This window comes from Leptodactylus fuscus, chromosome 5 (assembly GCF_031893055.1).
Source record: "Leptodactylus fuscus isolate aLepFus1 chromosome 5, aLepFus1.hap2, whole genome shotgun sequence".
In the NCBI taxonomy this organism is placed as follows: Eukaryota; Metazoa; Chordata; class Amphibia; order Anura; family Leptodactylidae; genus Leptodactylus; species Leptodactylus fuscus.
This window is the reverse complement of record NC_134269.1, coordinates 85577584-85596335: the sequence shown is the minus strand read 5'-3', so window position 1 is coordinate 85596335 and position 18752 is coordinate 85577584. Positions and strand designations below refer to the sequence as shown.

The 18752-nt window shown below is 43.6% G+C and overlaps 1 protein-coding gene across 2 annotated transcripts; it reads right to left on the bottom strand.

The window, feature by feature from the left end:
* Nucleotides 1-2701: 2701 nt before the first annotated feature.
* MCEE (methylmalonyl-CoA epimerase) lies at nt 2702-13081 on the bottom strand. Of its 2 annotated transcripts, none has more exons than XM_075276212.1 (3): nt 13009-13081; nt 7436-7776; nt 2702-4263 (listed from the first exon to the last, which is right to left on the bottom strand). In XM_075276212.1, the coding sequence occupies exons 1-3, from the start codon at nt 13034-13036 to the stop codon at nt 4111-4113; spliced, it is 522 nt and encodes a 173-aa protein (XP_075132313.1). In that variant the 5' UTR covers nt 13037-13081; the 3' UTR covers nt 2702-4110. The 2 variants fall into 2 exon arrangements, with proteins under 2 accessions (XP_075132313.1, XP_075132312.1); XM_075276211.1 differs by lacking the exon at nt 13009-13081 and adding an exon at nt 12290-12389.
* Between the last annotated feature and the right edge of the window lie 5671 nt (nt 13082-18752).

The window sequence follows — 18752 nt, the reverse complement described above, 5'->3', positions numbered from 1 at the left end:
TGTGTGTCTCTGTTGACACTAATTTGGCGTGACATATTGGCCACTGAAATGGTGTATTTTTTTAACTTAATTTTTGCTTTGCACCATCTACTGCACCATCAAAATAGCCATTTTACACCATGAGAAATTCTCATATAGTTTGAAAAATTGGATAATACCTTGTGGGTTGATTTTCTCATTACATCCCAGCCCCTCTGCAATTGCATGCTAATGCAGTATAAATGACCAGATTACATCTTATAACATACCTCCTATTATAAAACAACTTTTCATGAATGGAAAATACATATAAATATATAAAAAAATTGTGATATCTTATTAAAGAAATCTGTTTCCTTTTCTACTTGTTAGGTTGCACTTAGGTTGCACTCTACCTACTTATCTCCACTTAGGATCTGTATCTGTAACAGCTTGCACTCTATGGAAGGGGAGGGTGAGAAGGCTGTTAATTGATTCATTGGGGTTATTTATCATCTGCCCCTTTCTTGACCATGTTTTTCGCAGGTGCGCAACTAGTTTTACTGTGGTGCTTATTTATGCTACCTCCTTGTTAAATGTTGTGCACGTGCCTAGATACGCCTTTATAAGCCATGTGCACTTTGCCTCTTTTTTGCTAAGAAATTGCACCATTGAGCCTTTTTAATGCAGTCGGACTTGATGGCTTTTTACAAAAATTAATAATTACAGCCTGAAAAGCATCACCGTTTGGGCCACACATTTTTTTATTCAAAAAAAGTAAAAGTGGCGAAGGCGCAAATGCTTCATAAATGAAGTACAGGGCAGAAAAAGACCACAGAAGGTTCAATATACACCACAAAAGTCACAAGTAGCTTAATAAAGGTACTCCTTTGTCTTATTCTGTGCTCTGGTGGGGGAGTTAACTATAACTGCATAAAATTCTGGGGCCACAGGTGCTTTACCTTAAAATTAAGTGAAACTTGAAATAATTCCAGACCTTTTGTCATTACTTGCTGTCATGTTTTGATGCTAACAAGGCCAGTAATGAGAAATAGCCTGGAATCATTGTTTCCCTCAGCTTAGTGGACGATCCAACTACTGTTGTAAAAAGACACATAAGGTCAATTTCATGGTCTGCAAACAGTCCGGATCTCAATCCAATTGAAAACATGTGGTGTGTCCATGACAAGGCTCCAGCCTGCAAAACTGATCTGGCAACAGCAATGAGAGAAGGCTGGAGCCAGATTGATGAAGAGTACTGTTTATCACTCATTAAATCAATGCCTCAGAGACTACAAGCAGTTATAAAAGCCAGAGGTGGTGTAACAAAGTACTACTGATGTGCTGGAGTGTTATTTTGTTTGTTTGTTTTTCATGATTCCATATTTTTTTCCTCAGAATTGAGTGATTACATAATTTATTCCCTGCACTTGTTCTAAAAATCTGTTACTGGCTACCACAATTATTTTTTGTGATTTATTTTAGTGTTTCTTAAAGCCAGAAAGTTGCCATATGAAATGCCTTTAGTACTTTGTTACACCACCTCTGGCTTTTATAACTGCTTGTAATCTCTGAGGCATTGATTTAATGAGTGATAAACAGTACTCTTTATCAGTCTGGCTCCAGCCTTCTCTCATTGCTGTTGCCAGGTTGGTGCCTTGTCATGGACCATTTTCTTTAACTTCCACCACAGATTTTCAATTGGATTGAGATCCGTACTGTTTGCAGGCCATGATATTGACCTTATATGTCTTTCTTCAAGGAATGTTTTCACAGTTTTTGCTCTATGGCAAGATGCCAATTGAAAAATGATTTAATCATCCCCAAACATCCTTTCGATAGATGGGATAAGAAAAGTGTCCAAAATTTCAATGTAAACCCGTGCATTTATTGAAGATTTAATGACAGCCATCTCCCAGTGCCTTTACCTGACATGCAGCCCCATATCATCAATGACTGTGGAAATCTGCATGTTTTCTTCAGACAGTCGTCTGCATAAATCTCATTGGAAGGGACCAAACAAAAGTTCTAGCATCATCACCTTATCCAATGCAGATTCTAGATTCCTCACTGAATATGACTTTCATCCACAATCCACGATTGCCTTTTCTTAGCCCATTGTTACTTTTTTTTTTTTTTTTAATTCCTTTTAGGTATTAGTGATGGCTTTCTTTTAGCTTTTCTGTATGTAAATCCCATCTTTGAAGAGTACTGTTCATCACTCATGAAGTCAATGCCTCAGAGACTGCAATCAGTTATAAAAGCCAGAGGTGGTGCAACAAAGTACTAGTGATATGTTGGAGTGTTATTTTGTTTGTTTTTCATGATTCCATAATTTATTCCCTACGCTTGTTCTAAAAATCTAACTGTTACTGGCTATCACAATTATTTTTCTTGATTTCTTTTAGAGTTTCTTAAAGCCAGAAAGTTGCCATACGAAATGCCTTTAGTTTTTTTCCATGACTGTGATCGTTTTTTTTCTACAAGATTTAACAACTCCAGGACCATCATCAGGGACTGGTGATTCCATAATTTTTTCCTGGAGTTGTAGCTGTATTTTGGCCAAAAAAAATCAAAAGTGTACCATCACCTTTAGCCTGCAACGCTCTTAAAGGGATTTGTGCACAAAAGACATATATGGCATAATAATAATAAATAATATTACATTATATATATTTGTGAGACTTCACAGCAGATCATGAAAAAAACAAATCTTTATTAATGCAGAAAGTCAAATCCAGGCATTAAAAAAGGCACAACAGAAAACTATGGTCAGTATGTTATCTAGAGGATCCCAAAAGTTTCAGTCACGAGACCTTGATAAGTAAAAAAAATTCGCTGTGTGTTTTTTTTGGTGCAGCTAGCTGCGATGAGATGCTGATGCAGTGCATCAGCATTCCATTGCAGCATCCCGCTCCTGATTAGGCCCGAATGAATGGGCCTAAACAGTAGCATGCCTCGAGCCGCGAATGCCGTGGCGGCAAGATAGGTCATGTCGCTAGCTAGCGGAAAAAAAAGCGATCTGTTCCCATTGAAGTCAATGGAAGCCATTTTTGCAGGCGAATTATGAGGCGGATTCTGCGTAAAAATTCGCTTGCAAAAACCTATGTGTGAGCATAACTTAAGAGTCATTACATGTTCATATAGCAGAATTTTCCACTACTATCTCTATATGAACACCCCTAAGGCTCCATCACCCAGCTCTCCATCACCATGTCCCTGCTGGAAGTCAAATACAGACTGTTAACAGTGGTCAGGTTTTACAAAAACAGCATGACACTCTGTTCTATGCTGTTTCTATATCTCCCATTCACATGAAGCTACAGAAACAATGAGTTGGTGTCAGCAGGAACAGGGTAAGTGAGAGCTAAGCAACAGAGCCTTGGGGTTCAGTTTAAAGATAGATGAGGGTCCCAGTGGTGGCACCAAAGGTCTTTTGTGGACAAACCCCTTTAATGGTAATGGTCATGTACTTCTGAATAAAAGCCACCCTTTGGGATGTCAGCTGTTTTCTGCCGCCAGGTCTCTGTACTCCAAGATGAGCCCCAGCTATTAGTCCATTGTCAAAGTCGATTTTCTGGCTGAAACATCGCCTGTCCTATGGATGCATATATATATTTTATCATGATAGAACAATATATATAGGCTGTTTGAAAATTTATCCACTTTGATGCTCTTGAATTTTTGCATTTTATACAATTTGTGTATATTGCTAGGTATCTGATGGAATCAGTTACAAAACGTCGCATTGCATACATTTGGATGGCACAGAGGGAAATAAATTATACTCTTATTTTCCACATATTATATTAACATCATCTGAGGTTTAGTTGTGCCTTCCACAACTACAGGGAACACAATTGTGTTGAACAACCATCTCTATTCATTCCTTGGGGCTGCAGTCTGGGCTATGGGCAGTGTTCATCACCAAGTATACTTATATCTATAGAGCTGGCACCTTACTGTTCACACAGTTCATCAGAATTCAGTTACATATATAGACACAGCTGGCAAAAATGATATTGGATGTATTGCAAGTAGTTATATAAAGATTTATTTCACTTGTGAAAGTAATTCCAGTGTCATATGGAAAATTAATGGCCTAAAAATGTAACTTGATTTAATTTATCATTATATTGTCCAGCATTTGCATTAGGCTTCTTCCAGCTCCACCAGGACTCCATCACAGTCTTTTGGGTGCAAGAAGACTACTGGTTTTCCATGTGCACCAGTTTTTGGTTGTTCACTTAATAACCGAATATTTTTCTGTTTCAGATCCGACATTGCCTTTTTGATGTCATCAACCTAGAAACATATAAAAGATATAATTAAAAAGTAAGATTTATATGCTACAGATTGAAGAGGATGTATCGCTATCTTTATCAAATCAGACTCTGCATCCTTCAATAGGGGCTGCTCAATGAATTCTGACACAGTTGGAATCAATGGGAGGCTTTTTTTTTTTTCAGCGTGGAAAATTCAGCGCCAAATAAAGCGCCATTTTCCTCCGTGTGAATGGACCCTAAGACATGACTGCTAGGCAATGGTGGAGTCTATAGAAAAAAACTCCAACTACCCCAGAATCAGCAGAACAGAGCCTATTAAAGTGGAACGGTTGTTTCACTTTTATTGACTATTGTGTAGCAAGAGGTTTGGTGAGCATTTTTGTAATATAACTTCTTAAACTATTTTACTTCCTTTCAGTATAAAGCAGGTTTTTAAAGTTCCCCCTAGCAATGCTCAAGTCTTCTCATGGAGATCCATCCTGGGTTTCACTGTGAGCTGCCAGCATCTACATATACAGTAGTTGCAAAAGGATGAAGTGAGGCACCTCAAGTAGCTTTATCTCTAGTTTTAGGGCTAGTTCACACCGGGCAAAATGGTCAGGATTTTGACGCGGAATCCGCGTCAAAATCCTGCCGTCTCCCAATGAAATCAATGGGAACCGGTCATTTCCTTTTTCCGCAAGCGGATTGTTCCCACTCACCAAAAAAAAAAAAAAAAAGGTGAGATGCCCTTTCTTCAGGTGGATTCATGACACCATGACACTCATGACACCACCCTCCAGGCTAGGCCCATTCATTTGGGCCTACTCTGGAGGGGAAAGCCGTGACGGGATGCCTGTGCACTGCACGGCAACCGTTGCAGCAGCCGTGATGGAATGTATTCACGCGGAACCCCGTGTGAACTAGCCCTTATACTACCTAAAAAATAAAAAAATAAATCACTAAAGGGGATGAAAAATAGGTTGCTAAAAAATAAAAAAATGTGATACAGCAGTTTTGGTTGGAGTTGGAAAAATTTTCTATTTGACTTGTAAGTACTTTATTTCTTCCGTCTGACCACTGGTGTCAGATAATTATGAAGGAACTGGAGTCAGAACTAAACTGTGGAAAAACAGAGCTGTCAGAGATCTGGCCTAAGGATCCCACAGTCCTGTGCTTAGTGAAATTTCATTAATGCTACCTCAAAGTCTTGTTACTTGCTCAGCATCGCACTCTCTATAAAAAACAAAACAAAACACATGCAACCAAAAAAAACCAATAGAATGTGAAAGAAGACTCAAGAAAGCATTGAAGGCTGCAGCAGTGTCTGACCTATATACTGGACACAGTGTTGAGCTAGGGATATTATTACTGAAATTTACAATCTAGGGTCAGAATAATTCTGTCTTCACCATGCTGTTATGTGAATATCTTGTAGTATCTTACATTTGATATTAAATATTATATTAAATATTGCTCTGAATTAGAGAAAGATAAATAGTTATGCTTTCCAAATACAGATAAAAAAAATAAAACAAATAATGGCCAAAACCAAAAATCATATATATGCAGTCCTGGCAGCCAAGGCTTGAAATGGAGAATGAAGATTTGCTGCCCTCTGCTGACAAAAATGACTCACTTGTTCAAATAAGTAAGTAAATACAAAAAATATTCTCATTTCTGTGCTGGTTGTACACACATAAACGGAGCGCATATTGAATTTTTATGAATTTCTTTGTTTTTAAAAAGTGGTAATCCAGAACAAACTATTTCTCACAATTATATTCACTCCAAGATATATTACAACACAATAGAGCAAATGTATTAATAGCGTATAAGTTTTAGACAATGCACATTAATCTAGAACAGGGGTTAGCAACTTTCGGCGCTCCAGCTGCTGTGAAGCTACAACTCCCAACTTGCCTCATTCACTTCCACGGGAGTTTCAAGAACAGCAGAGCAAGTATGCATGCTGGGAGTTGTAGTTTTACAACAGTTGGAGTGCCGAAGGTTGCCTACCCCTGGTGTAGACAGTCCTAAATACACATATTTATCCAAGTGTGTGATGATGCTAAACTGTCTAGTCTAATATTACTCCACTTATTAGTTGGTCTAACATATGTTGGTGCATTTTGCCACTCAGTGTTGCAACTTAGGCTATGCCCCTTTTTCATACAAGTCTTAAAAGTGTCTAAAACACTTGATAAAGGTGGCGTATAGCATGTTAGATAGTCTGTTGGCGTAAATTACGTCAGAATTCTCACATTTTGCTTGATAAATCTTCCCCAATGTGTTTTATTTCTGGTCCATATGGAGTATAGAAAGTATTCTACTATCTATGATAACTAACTTTTCTTCCATTGTCCCTGTTTGCACTGTGTGCTACATTGCTGTGAACAGCCTTGCTCTTGTCTGCTTGTCACAGCAAGTTCCTGTTAATTAGATAGTGAGCAGGTAGAGCAGTGCACTGCGAAGGCAGACAACAATAGGCTATTCACATGTATGTAGTGTGCAGCAGTAAAAGGTAGTGAGCAGAAAGTGACAATGAAAGAGAAGTTAGATATACAGTAGATAGCAAAATCACTTTGGCACATTTCTATTAAATTCCATGTGAACCTAGAAGAAAACACACTTGGGATTTATGAAGACTGCGGTTTAGTACAATGGTCTTGCTGCGCCATTCAGGTGCATCTCCCTGTGGAGTTGTGTGCTTGCACTGAAATCTATGCCACACACGTAATCAAATAAAAATGAATATGTTATGTTATGGCTCTTAGAATACGTGTAGAGCACTGCTGCAGCCATTCGCTGGCCTCAGCTGTGATCTCTACATATTCTGTGTTTAAAAAATGCTGCGTTTCCGAAACATGGGGCTTTGGCCTTAACCTGACTGATGCCAAAACAGTGTCTTTTGGCTAGTATATATATATACCACAAAAAAACCCAAAATGTATGGAATAGCTCAGTGCGCTACACTGTTCTGTAGATCAGAATACAATAAAAAGAAACAATACTGTATCCCATGTGATACAGATAGAAAGAAGATATTTTTTTTAAAGAACGGGACCCCGTGGGCGACATACCCCAGTACATAGCAGGCCTCCATGAAATTATTTATTGTGAGATTTTCTAGGAGTATACATTAAATGGAGGCCATGATCCCTATAAAAAAATGCATTCGTTTAAGTCAATGATTTCATAAGAGGCAATACCTCAATGCAAATGTGATGCATTCCGCCAGCCTTGTTCTTCTGAAGGAAGCCAGAGATAGGGCTGTTCTGCCCAAGAGGATGAAGGAGTTCCAGCTTTGTGTTTCCAAGCTCCACAAAAATGGTATATACCCCATGGTCAGGAAGAGGTACGGTCTCACTCACTTTTGCTCCCAAAACATTTTGGTATAATGATTTGGCTTTTTCTAAGTCAGGTACGGCAATGGCTACATGATTCAGACGCCCTAAGTTCCATAAGGAGTTTGGAATCTTTTGAATCAATGTTTGTGAAGATGACAAGTTCCTTCTCGCATGAATGGCGCCAAAAACTCGACATAGTAAACCTGTGAACACAGAAAAACCTTTATATCTACTAAACTTTACAAGTACACAAAGTATCTATTGTGTATCTATTGTGCTTTGAAGGGTTTCTGTCGCCAGGCCCAGCCCCACAGGTACATAGTTCAGGGTCACCTAAAATAAAAAAAATTTGTTCAATATTCAAATTGGATATTTGGAGCAATGAGGGCATTACAAAGAGGAAATTTGCATATTGGCGAAAACAGTGATATCTCTACAAAAAGCGGATTCAGAAGTGGAAAGACCGTTTGATTTAGGTGACCTTTAGACCGGGGCCCCATGGAAAGAAAATGCCTCAATTTGCCCGAGGCGGAAACGCCGTGGCATTTTACAGTACAGGCAAAGTGGATGGGATTCTAGTGAATCCAATGCCAACTTTGCGGTAAAAACTGCCGTGCGCACACACCACAATTTCCAAAACTGGCGTGGAAGGTCTACTTCACCACACTCATATCTGCACTCTCTCGCAACCCCAAACAGCTATTCTCCACCTTCAACTCCCTCCTCCGACATCACTTATGTCAGCTGACGACTTTGCCGCTTACTTTAAAACTAAAATTAACACCATCAGAGACAGTCTCACCCTACTCCCCCGACAACCCCTCTACCCAACTACTTACTGCTCCTCATCCCTGACCTGTTTCTCCTCCATAACTGACGAAAAACTCTCCTCCCTAATCTCCAAATCCGACCTCACCTCCTGCGTGCTCGACCCGATCCATGCACATCTCATCCCCAAACTCGCTGAAGTCATTACTCCAGCCCTAACCCATCTCTTCAATCTATCCCTAACCAATGGATCCTTCCCCTCAGCCTTCAAACACGCCACTGTTACGCCTATACTTAAGAAACCGTCCCTCGACCCGTCCTCTCCTGCCAACTATCGTCCCATCTCACTGCTCCCGTACGCCTCAAAACTTCTTGAGCAGCATGTCCACTCCGAACTCTCCTCCTATCTCTCGTCCAACCTGCTCTTTGACAGACTACAGTCAGGCTTCAGACCCCGGCACTCCACTGAAACTGCCCTAACAAAAGTCACTAACAACCTGCTAACTGCCAAAGCCAAGCGCCATTACTCTGTCCTCCTCCTCCTCGACCTCTCCTCTGCCACAGTTGACCACTCCCTCCTGTTAGAAATTCTCTCATCCCTTGGTATCTCAGACCTGGCCCATTCCTGGATCTCCTCATACCTCACCGACCGCTCATTCAGCGTCTCCCACTCGCACACCACCTCCTCATCTCACCCTCTCTCTGTAGGTGTCCCCCAGGGCTCCGTCCTAGGACCCCTCCTGTTCTCCATCTACACCCTTGGCCTGGGCCAACTCATAGAATCTCATGGCTTTCAGTACCACTGTTATGCCGATGACACCCAAATCTACATCTCTGGACCAGACATTACCTCCCTGCTGGCCAGAATTCCAGATTGTTTAGCGGCCGTAGCCTCCTTCCTCTTCTCCCGCTTTCTCAAACTCAACATGGAGAAAACAGAGTTTATCATCTTCAGCCCATCCTGTATGGCCCCTCCACCTGAACCATCCATCAAAGTTAATGGAACCACAATTACTCCTGTCCCACAGGCCCGATGCCTTGGGGTAACCCTGGACTCTGACCTATCCTTCAAGCCACATATTCAAGCCCTCAACACCTCCTGCCACCTCCAGCTCAAGAACATCCACCGAATTCGCCCCTTCCTCACCCAGGAAACTACCAAGATGCTCGTCCAGGCCCTCATAATCTCCCGCCTAGACTACTGCAACACCCTTCTCCATTGACTCCCAGCTAACACCCTCGCCCCCCCTCCAGTCCACCTTAAACTGCGCTGCTCGCTTAATCCACCTCACTCCCCAATCTTCATCAGCTGCTCCCCTCTGCCAGTCCCTCCACTGGCTACCTATAACCCAGCGAATTGAGTTCAAGCTACTAACACTAACACACAAAGCCATCCACAACCTGTCCCCTCCATATATCTCTGAACTAATCTCACGCTACCTGCCCACACGTAACCTCAGATCCTCCAATGACCTCCTACTCTGCTCTGCTCTCATCCACTCCTCACACAACCGTCTCCAAGATTACTCTCGTGCATCCCCCATACTCTGGAACTCCTTACCACGACACATAAGACTGACCCCCACAATCACAGGCTTCAAGAAGGCCCTGAAGACCCACCTGTTCAGGAAGGCCTACAACCTCCAATAACACTACAGTCACCACATCACCATCTGTACAGTCTCTACCCTCTCCTTCTGTCTCTAGCCCCCTTCCCTTAGATTGTAAGCCCTCGCGGGCAGGGCCCTCTACCCCATTGTGCCAGTCGGTCATTGTTAGTATTATATCTACCTGTATATTCTGTGTATTGTATGTAACCCCCAACTTGTATGTAACCCCCAAATGTAAAGCACCATGGAATTAATGGTGCTATATAAATAAATAATAATAATAAAATTGCAGCATGTCAATTATACCGAAACGCTAGCGGTTTCCCCATAGGTATAATTGCATCAGAAAGTCCGCAGAGGAAATCTCTACAAACTTTCTGTTTAAAGTGCTGCGGGAAGAACCACAATACGTTCCCCACATCGCTTTATTGCAGGACATCCCATGAAGCCTTAGCCTTAAAGTTTCTTGCACATGAATGTTTGCATGTGCCAGGTCCGTGCTAAAACGGACAGCACATGAATAATATCTGTATGCCACCTGTGCCTCCACAGACCCACTGTGGACCCCGGTTCGCAAAATGGAATAGAACCTGTCCTGAGTTCTTCCCAAGGCTTACGGCAAAGGCTGTGCAGTTGGATTTGGGAAGAATTTTAGCTGGAGTCAAAGTTAGAAAAAAGGTATTGTTCCAGCTTCAAAATAAAATGATTAAAGTGAATGCATCTCTCATAAGACTTGAGCAACAGACATTAATGGTAGCAGAGTCCCCTCAGTCTGCATTTGTTTCCATGCAGTTTTCCTGCATGCATAATGTTCTTACATAAGGGCGAATGCAGACAGCCACCATCTGCATCGGACACTTAATGTCTCTCTCTCATCCAACGACAGATATGAGCAACAGACATTAAATAATGGCAGTGAGAGCCCACCCTTAGGCCAGGGCACACGTTGCAGAAAGGCAGCAATTGGCCGCGGCAGAAACACTGCGTTGCATATTACCTGCAAAGTGGATAGGATTCTGGGCTAAACCATTGCACACATTGTAAAAAAAAAAATCTGCAGCAGAAAAGCATGTCAATTATATCTACAGAAACACTGGTGTTTTCTGTATCGATATAATAGGGGTAGAAAGAAAACTCTGCAGAAAGAATGCAATGTATTTCCACCATATTTTTTTCTGCAGTGTTTTTTTCCTGCGTATTGCTACGTAGGGTCTTAGCCTTATACAGTTTTCCTATATACTTTCTGTATCAACTCCTCAGTTTTCTACATTTCTGCTTGTTGTCATTCATTATGCTGAATTCCGGTGAATGTAAATCAGTCCATGATCATGTGATGATACACCGGTGCACAGCTCTTTGCAGATGTACTTTTTATTTATATAATTTTGGTTGAATATTTGTTGTTTTGATTGCTTTATAACTTTTTTATTTAGTTTTTATAGCTATGACGTTTACCATAAATCTTTATATAAGGTTGTAGACTTTTCGGACACAGGAATACCTAATGTGTGTGTCTTACTTTACTTATTTTTAGATCTAATCTAGGGAAAGGGGACGATTTAAATGTATTTATTTTTACATTTTAGACCCCCTAAGCTTCTGGAACCCCAGAGGGTCTGATACCTAATACAATACACTGAAATGCATTGTAAAATCCCTATATATCTAGTGCAGACTGCTTAGCACAGCTTACAGTAGAAGCGTAGTGATAACATGCCTGAGAGTGTAGTGATTGTGTATGGGACTGTATGGATTGTATACGGGACTATAGAAAAAAAAAATTGGGTCTTTTTGCTAACCACAGCAAAAATGGTTAAAACACTAACAAAGTACACGATCATGTGCATGGAGACAAAAATTGGGGAAAGATGCTGATGAATTTAGGGTGACCATTTCTCAAAGTAGGATGATGAGACAGTTGCGGTATTTGTACTATATCTATAGCCAAATTCATTACTGCTTAGTCTGAATAATGTTGGATTACTAGGACCCTGCGACTCTGTGGAATACTATGCACATCCCAGACTTTGCAGCATCAGGGGCAGCTCTCAGTGACTACTAATACACGTACTCCATCCAAGGTCGCGGTGACTTTGTGGCTGTATCGCAGACAGTAGGTGACGAGCAGTACAACCTAGTAACAAGCCTACCCTAGAACCCGTGCAGGCTGACATAAAGAGACACTGCACAGCTTCACATACTGTGGAGTAGCCTCCCTTGCTGCGTGTTCTCTCCTAAATCTAACAACAGCACTAGAAACACAGCCCTCTCATAGGTAACCCAATGTGCAGGAAGGACAGCTCTCTCTATAGTCCCTCACTAGTCAGACCTCTGTTACCTGTCACCCTGACCATGGGCGCCGCCATGATGGTAGATGTGGGGGATGACGTCGTAGTCACGTGGTCTCACTAATCACATGCTGGCTGCATAAACTAGCTGGATATTGAGCAGCCCAGTGTGTATGGGAGTTCCATCCCCCTTCCTCTCTGCTAGATTACCATTCATTGGTTGGCTCGGGAGGGGGTGGAGCCTACCAGGCATATTCAGTGCAGCTGGGCGGGGAAGTCCTCAAAGAAACAACTGCTTTCATTTCTCTCCCTGCTTAACCCTCGCCCTGCCGCCTTCCAACCCCATACTATGGAGCAATCACAGGAGCAGCAGCTCTTAGAGCAGCTGATACATAAAGTAAGTCAGAAAGGGACAGCATGGCTGGACCCTGCGACTCTGTGGAATACTATGCACATCCCAGACTGCAGAATCAGGGGCAGCTCTCAGTGACTAGTAATACACGTACTCCATCCAAGGTCACGGTGAATTCATGGCTGTATCGCACACAGTAGGGGACGAGCAGTACAACCTAGTAACAAGCCTACCCTAGAACCCATGCAGGCTGACATAAAAAGACACTGCACAGCTTCACATACTGCGGAGTAGCCTCCCATGCAGCGTGTTCTCTCCTCTAATGACAGCACTAGAAACACAGCCCTCTCATAGGTAACCCAATGTGCAGGAAGGACAGCTCTCTCTATTGTCCCTCTCTAGTCAGACTTCTGTTACCTGTCACCCTGACCATGGGCGCTGCCATAATGGTAGATGTGGGGCTGACGTCGTTGTCACGTGGTTTCAGTAATCATGTGCTTCTGCAAGCCGACTGGCTGGATATTGAGCGGCTGTGTGTGTATGGGAGTCCCTTCCCCCTTCCCCTATGTTGGCTTACCATTCATTGGTTCATGGAAAGAATATGCAAATCTGTCTCCCATGATGTTAATATAGGGAGACAGTGCCTCAGTCATGCAGCCCACTAGGGGGCGCTCCCTTTAACATCATGCCCGACCTTCCCAGAGGCCTTTGCTGCAATGATGTGGGATTTTACCAAGTCAGTCTCTCAGCCGAGGACAGCTGTTTCGATCTGTTTGGATCTCTTCAGCCCGACGTAGAGAAGACTGACTTGGCAGAGGTGAGAGGCTTCTAGACCAGGTTAAGGGGATATTGTCACTCCTTAGGGAGAGACCACCATATAGGTGTGTGGAGACTTATTCAGCCATTTGCGCTCCACTGTGAGGGATCATGGGAAGAATGTGGGATCGAATCCTGTAATACAGCATTTACACACACACACACACACAATATATATATATATATATATATATATATATATGTATATATACTGTGCAGGACATGTCTAGTGTGTTGTATGAAAAAACTATGTAAAATCTGTGTGAGTGAACAAAATACTCTGTGACCCACAATGGTCACAGAAATAACTTGAATCTGACAAAAGTAATAATAAATAGAAATGAGTGAGTACTATTCGAAACGACAGTTTCAAATAGCACGCACCCATAGGAATGAATGGACGCAGCCAGCACGCAGGGGGTTAAGCAGCAGGACGCCGGACGGCTCTATTCATTGCTATGGGTGCGTGCTAGTCGAAACTGCCGTTTTGAATAGTACTTGCTCATCTCTAATAATAAATAAAAACTCTATGCAAATGAACAAATGAAAGTCAGACATTTCTTTTCAACCAGGCTTCAACAAAAAAATTTAAAAAATAAAATTCATGAAACAGGCCTGGACAGAAATGATGGTTCCCTTAATATTTTGTTGCACAACCTTTTGAGGCAATCAAATGATTCCTGTAACTGTCAATGAGACTTCTGCACCTCTCTACAGGTATTTTGGCCCACTCCTCATGAGCAAACTGCTCCAATTGTCTCGGGTATGAAGGGCGCCTTTTGCAGTTGGCATGTTTAGGCTCCTTCCAAAGATGCTCAATAGGATTTAGGTCAGGGCTCATAGAAGACCACTTCAGAATAGTCAAATGTTTTCTTGGGTGTTTTTAGCTGTGTGTTTTGGGTCATTATCATTATGTGTCAAATCACTTCTCTCATCTCTAATGCTTAAAAACTACACTTCACAAAAAAAAAATAAAGGGAACACTCAAATAACACATCCTAGATCTGAATGAATGAAATCTTCTCATTGAATACTTTGTTCTGTACAAAGTTGAATGTGATGACAACAAAATCAAACAAAAATCATCCATGGGAATCAAATTTATTAACCAATGGAGGCCTGGATCTGGAGTCCCCCCAAATTAAAGTGGAAAAACACACTACAGGATGATCCAACTTTGATGTAATGTCCTTAAAACATGTCAAAATGAGGCTCAGTAGTGTGTGTGGCCTCCACGTGCCTGTATGACCTCCCTACAATGCCTGGGCATGCTCCTGATGAGGTTGTGGATGGTCTCCTGAGGGATCTCCTCCCAGACCTGGACTAAAGGAGGCAGTCTGGAGATGGCGACCCCACATGTATCCTGTGCACGCTGGCGTCAATACAAACCAATAAACACAGTGTGTGTGTGTGTGGGGGGGATGTCTGATGATGTCACGATGTAGCACTGTTGTGTTTATGAGATTAAAAGAACTGAGAAAAAAGTGTGAAGCAGAGGATCAATGCTTTATTCATATGGCCGGCCTGCTAAGAGAAATAAACACTCACTAGATGGCGCTAGGGAATGGAAACTAAGTAACAAGAAAAGTGTATGAGGACTCTGTATACAGAAAGGCAATATCAGAACCTGCCGTAGAATTCCTATATAACTTCTGTCAGTTGGCCAGCGTGAGTTACAGTAAATTTGTTAGGCCAAGATATCCCGACCCTTATTAGCCTAACCTGACCCTGCTGCTGTTCCCTAAAGATGCACCACAACTATTTCAAGTAAACTCCTATCCCATTCTGTTACTAGAGACATGACAAGCACAGAAAAGTGCCTTTCCTGGGAGTACGGCAGATACTTTATTGCTTCTATAGATGCATACATACAGCACAATACGATGGCAGTGAGCCACATTCCATAGCGCCCAGGAAACATGCGGTTAGCGTAAGCAACAATAAGAAAGAGTCAGGTTCATACTTGTATTACATCTTTATTGTATATTTTGTCTTCCACGTCATATCAATCTATCTGTGACCATTCTACCATCACGGACTAACATTGTAGCCAACTATTGTGTAACAGCATTATCTGCAGACCCAATGTTACAGAGTATCTTTCTGACTTTATCATACCTCCCAACTTTTGAAGAACCGAAAGAGGGACAAGCGTCGCGCCGCGGCAAATTTAGCCCCACCCACTTTTGTGTTGACTCCGCCCACTCGTTAATTTTTCATGTGCCCGCACACAGTATAATCCTCCTACAGTCACCCGTAAATTATATGTCCCCCCTCTATCTCTCCCCCAGTTTCATATACACCCTATATCTGCCCCCAGTTTCATGTCCCCTCCATCTCTGCCCCCAGATTCATGTCCCTCCATCTCTGCCCCCAGATTCATGTCCCCTCCATCTCTGCCCCAGATTCATGTCCTCTCCATCTCTGCCCCCAGATTCATGTCCCCCATCTATGCCCTCAGATTCATGTCCCCCCATCTCTGCCCCCAGATTCATGTCCCACATCTCTGCCCCCAGATTCCTGTCCCTCCATCTCTGCCCCCAGATTCATGTCCCCCATCTCTGCCCCCAGATTCATGTCCCTCCATCTCTGCCCCCAGATTCATGTCCCCACATCTCTGCCCCCAGATTCATGTCCCACATCTCTGCCCCCAGATTCCTGTCCCTCCATCTCTGCCCCCAAATTCATGTCCCCACATCTCTGCCCCCAGATTCATGTCCCACATCTCTGCCCCCAGATTCCTGTCCCACATCTCTGCCCCCAGATTCATGTCCCCCATCTCTGCCCCCAGATTCATGTCCCTCCATCTCTGCCCACAGATTCATGTCCTCTCCATCTCTGCCCCCAGATTCATGTCCCCACATCTCTGCCCCCAGATTCATGTCCCACATCTCTGCCCCCAGATTCATGTCCCACATCTCTGCCCCCAGATTCATGTCCCTCCATCTCTGCCCCCAGATACATGTCCCTCCAGCTCTGCCCCCAAATTCATGTCCTCTCCATCTCTGCCCCCAGATTCATGTCCCCCATCTCTGCCCTCAGATTCATGTCCTCTCCATCTCTGCCCCCAGATTCATTTCCCGCATCTCTGCCCCAATGTCATGCCGTCCTCTCCTTCATCTGCCCCCAGATTCACGTTCCACCTCCACATTAAACTTACCTTCTCCTCCGCTCCCTCGCCGCCTCTCTCCCTGACACACGCGGCTGAAGCTGCTCGCGTGCTCGCTTCGCCGCTGCGTCTCTCTCTCGCTGACACATGCGGCTGAAGTGAGGAGCTGACCTGTGTCAGCTCCTCGCTTCGCTGCTGCCGCCGGCTCCTGGCGTGTACATCGCGTCTACAAGCCAGGAGCCGGCGGCAGCAGTGAAGCGAGGAGCTGACACAGGTCAGCTCCTCGCTTCAGCCGCATGTGTCAGCGAGAGAGAGACGCAGCGGCGAAGCGAGCACGCGAGCAGCTTCAGCCGCGTGTGTCAGGGAGAGAGGCGGGCAGCGGCGAAGCGAGGAGCTGACCTGTGTCAGCTCCTTCCTTCAGCCGCATGTATGTTCAACTCAGATCTGCGTCCTCTGGACGCAGATCTGAGTTGAAATCGGGACATACCTCCCTCCAACCGGGACCGCGGGACATGTCACCCAAATCGGGACTGTCCCGCGGAAATCGGGACGGTTGGGAGGTATGCTTTATATTTATTTAGTTTAAGTGATTATTATTATTATTATTTATTTATATAGCACTATTAATTCCATGATGCTTTACATTTGGGGGTTTCATACAGTACACAAAATATACAGGTAGATATAATACTAACAGTGACTGACTGGCACAGTGGGGTAGAAGGCCCTGCCCGCAAGGGCTTACAGTGTATTAAGTTTATTTCATAGGATGCTTAATGTCTCCTGAGATTGTATTTATTTTGATTTTTTTGAGTTGCTTGTTTGCCCTTGACTCTTAAAGTAATCTATATATATAAAACTCAAATTCTGTAGTAGTCTGCTCTATACAAAGCCACAGTTCTTCCCCGATTTGGGTGAAATTTGGCACGGCCCCTCTCCACCCACAGGAGCAGAATACTGCGGACATTACATCTCGCTAGCGTCCCCCGCCATGAGATTGTGGCCCCCAAAGTTAGGGCCTATACATATAATAGGGAAAAGTGAAAGTGAAAGCGCTGAGGGGAAACAACAGTTGTGACTGACAGGGACGGATTATAGCAACAGTGCCAAAGAGTCACTGCTAAAGGGGGCGGCACCACCACACACAACACACAAACATTTCACAAACACCATATAAACATCACACAGACAGTGCACATACACCAACACACAAGCACAACACCACACAAATACCAGATCACTCTAGACACACACAACACAAACACCACTCCACAAATACCACATGCACACCACGCATGCATGCAAACACACTCGGATGGATGCACACTATACACACGGATGAACAGAGCACACATAACTGCTGCATGCTTAGACACTTGCACTGCACACGCACAAACACATGGATCACACACAAACATACATGCATACATATACATGGATCACACACTTGCATGCACACACGCATACATACCCATGGATCACATGCATGCACAGACACACACACACTTTCACACGCACGCACTGACAAAACATGTCTGGTATCCTTAGTGGCTGCTTGCTTGCACACTATAGTATTCTTCACGTGCCTCCAGGCCATGGATTTTGCAGTTCCATAGACTTCTTTGTGCACGAAGCTGTGAATCTAGAATGTAGAATCCACGGCCCAGAGACCCGTGAAAAATCCTGTAGTGTGCAAGCAGCCTTACTGTGCAGCAATATTTGTCAGGGGAAATCCGCCTGATAGTAAGATTGTCATTATTGCTGACTATACAGGAGCTTTCATCACTGAAGCTGCTGAGGTAAAGTGAAAGCTGAGCTCTGATTGGTTGCTATGGGCAACTCCACAAGTCTGCCTGTGAGGCGGTTTTCATTACTGAGATGTCAGCTCCTTCAGGTCATAGTAAGGGCTAGTTCACACGTGAGCAAAGGGGCGGATTTTGACAGCGGATTTCGCTTCAAAATCCGCACCTTTACAATGGCGGTCTATGCAGACCGCCGGGCTTCTTTTTTCCGCTAGTGGCGGGCTGCTGCTAGCGGAGAAAAGAAGCGACATGTGCTGTCTTCAGGTGGAAGCCACGGCGCGCTGGGCCGCGGCTTCCACCTAGCGGCAGCACCCTCCTGTGTCGGCTCATTCATTTGAGCTGACATAGGAGGGGAAAGCCGCGACCGCATCTCTCTCTGTGTCAAAACCCGCGCGGACGGTTTACATATGAACTGACCCTAAGGGTCCATTCAC

Excerpts from the sequence above, each read along its gene's own strand:
- MCEE (XM_075276212.1), bottom strand. The coding sequence starts at position 13,036 with ATGGCAGCGCCCATGGTCAGGGTGACAG. Across the intron at positions 7,777-13,008 it reads GCCCATGGTCAGGGTGACAG|GTTTACTATGTCGAGTTTTT; the intron begins GTAACAGAAGTC and ends CTGTGTTCACAG. Across the intron at positions 4,264-7,435 it reads TGCATCACATTTGCATTGAG|GTTGATGACATCAAAAAGGC; the intron begins GTATTGCCTCTT and ends ATATGTTTCTAG.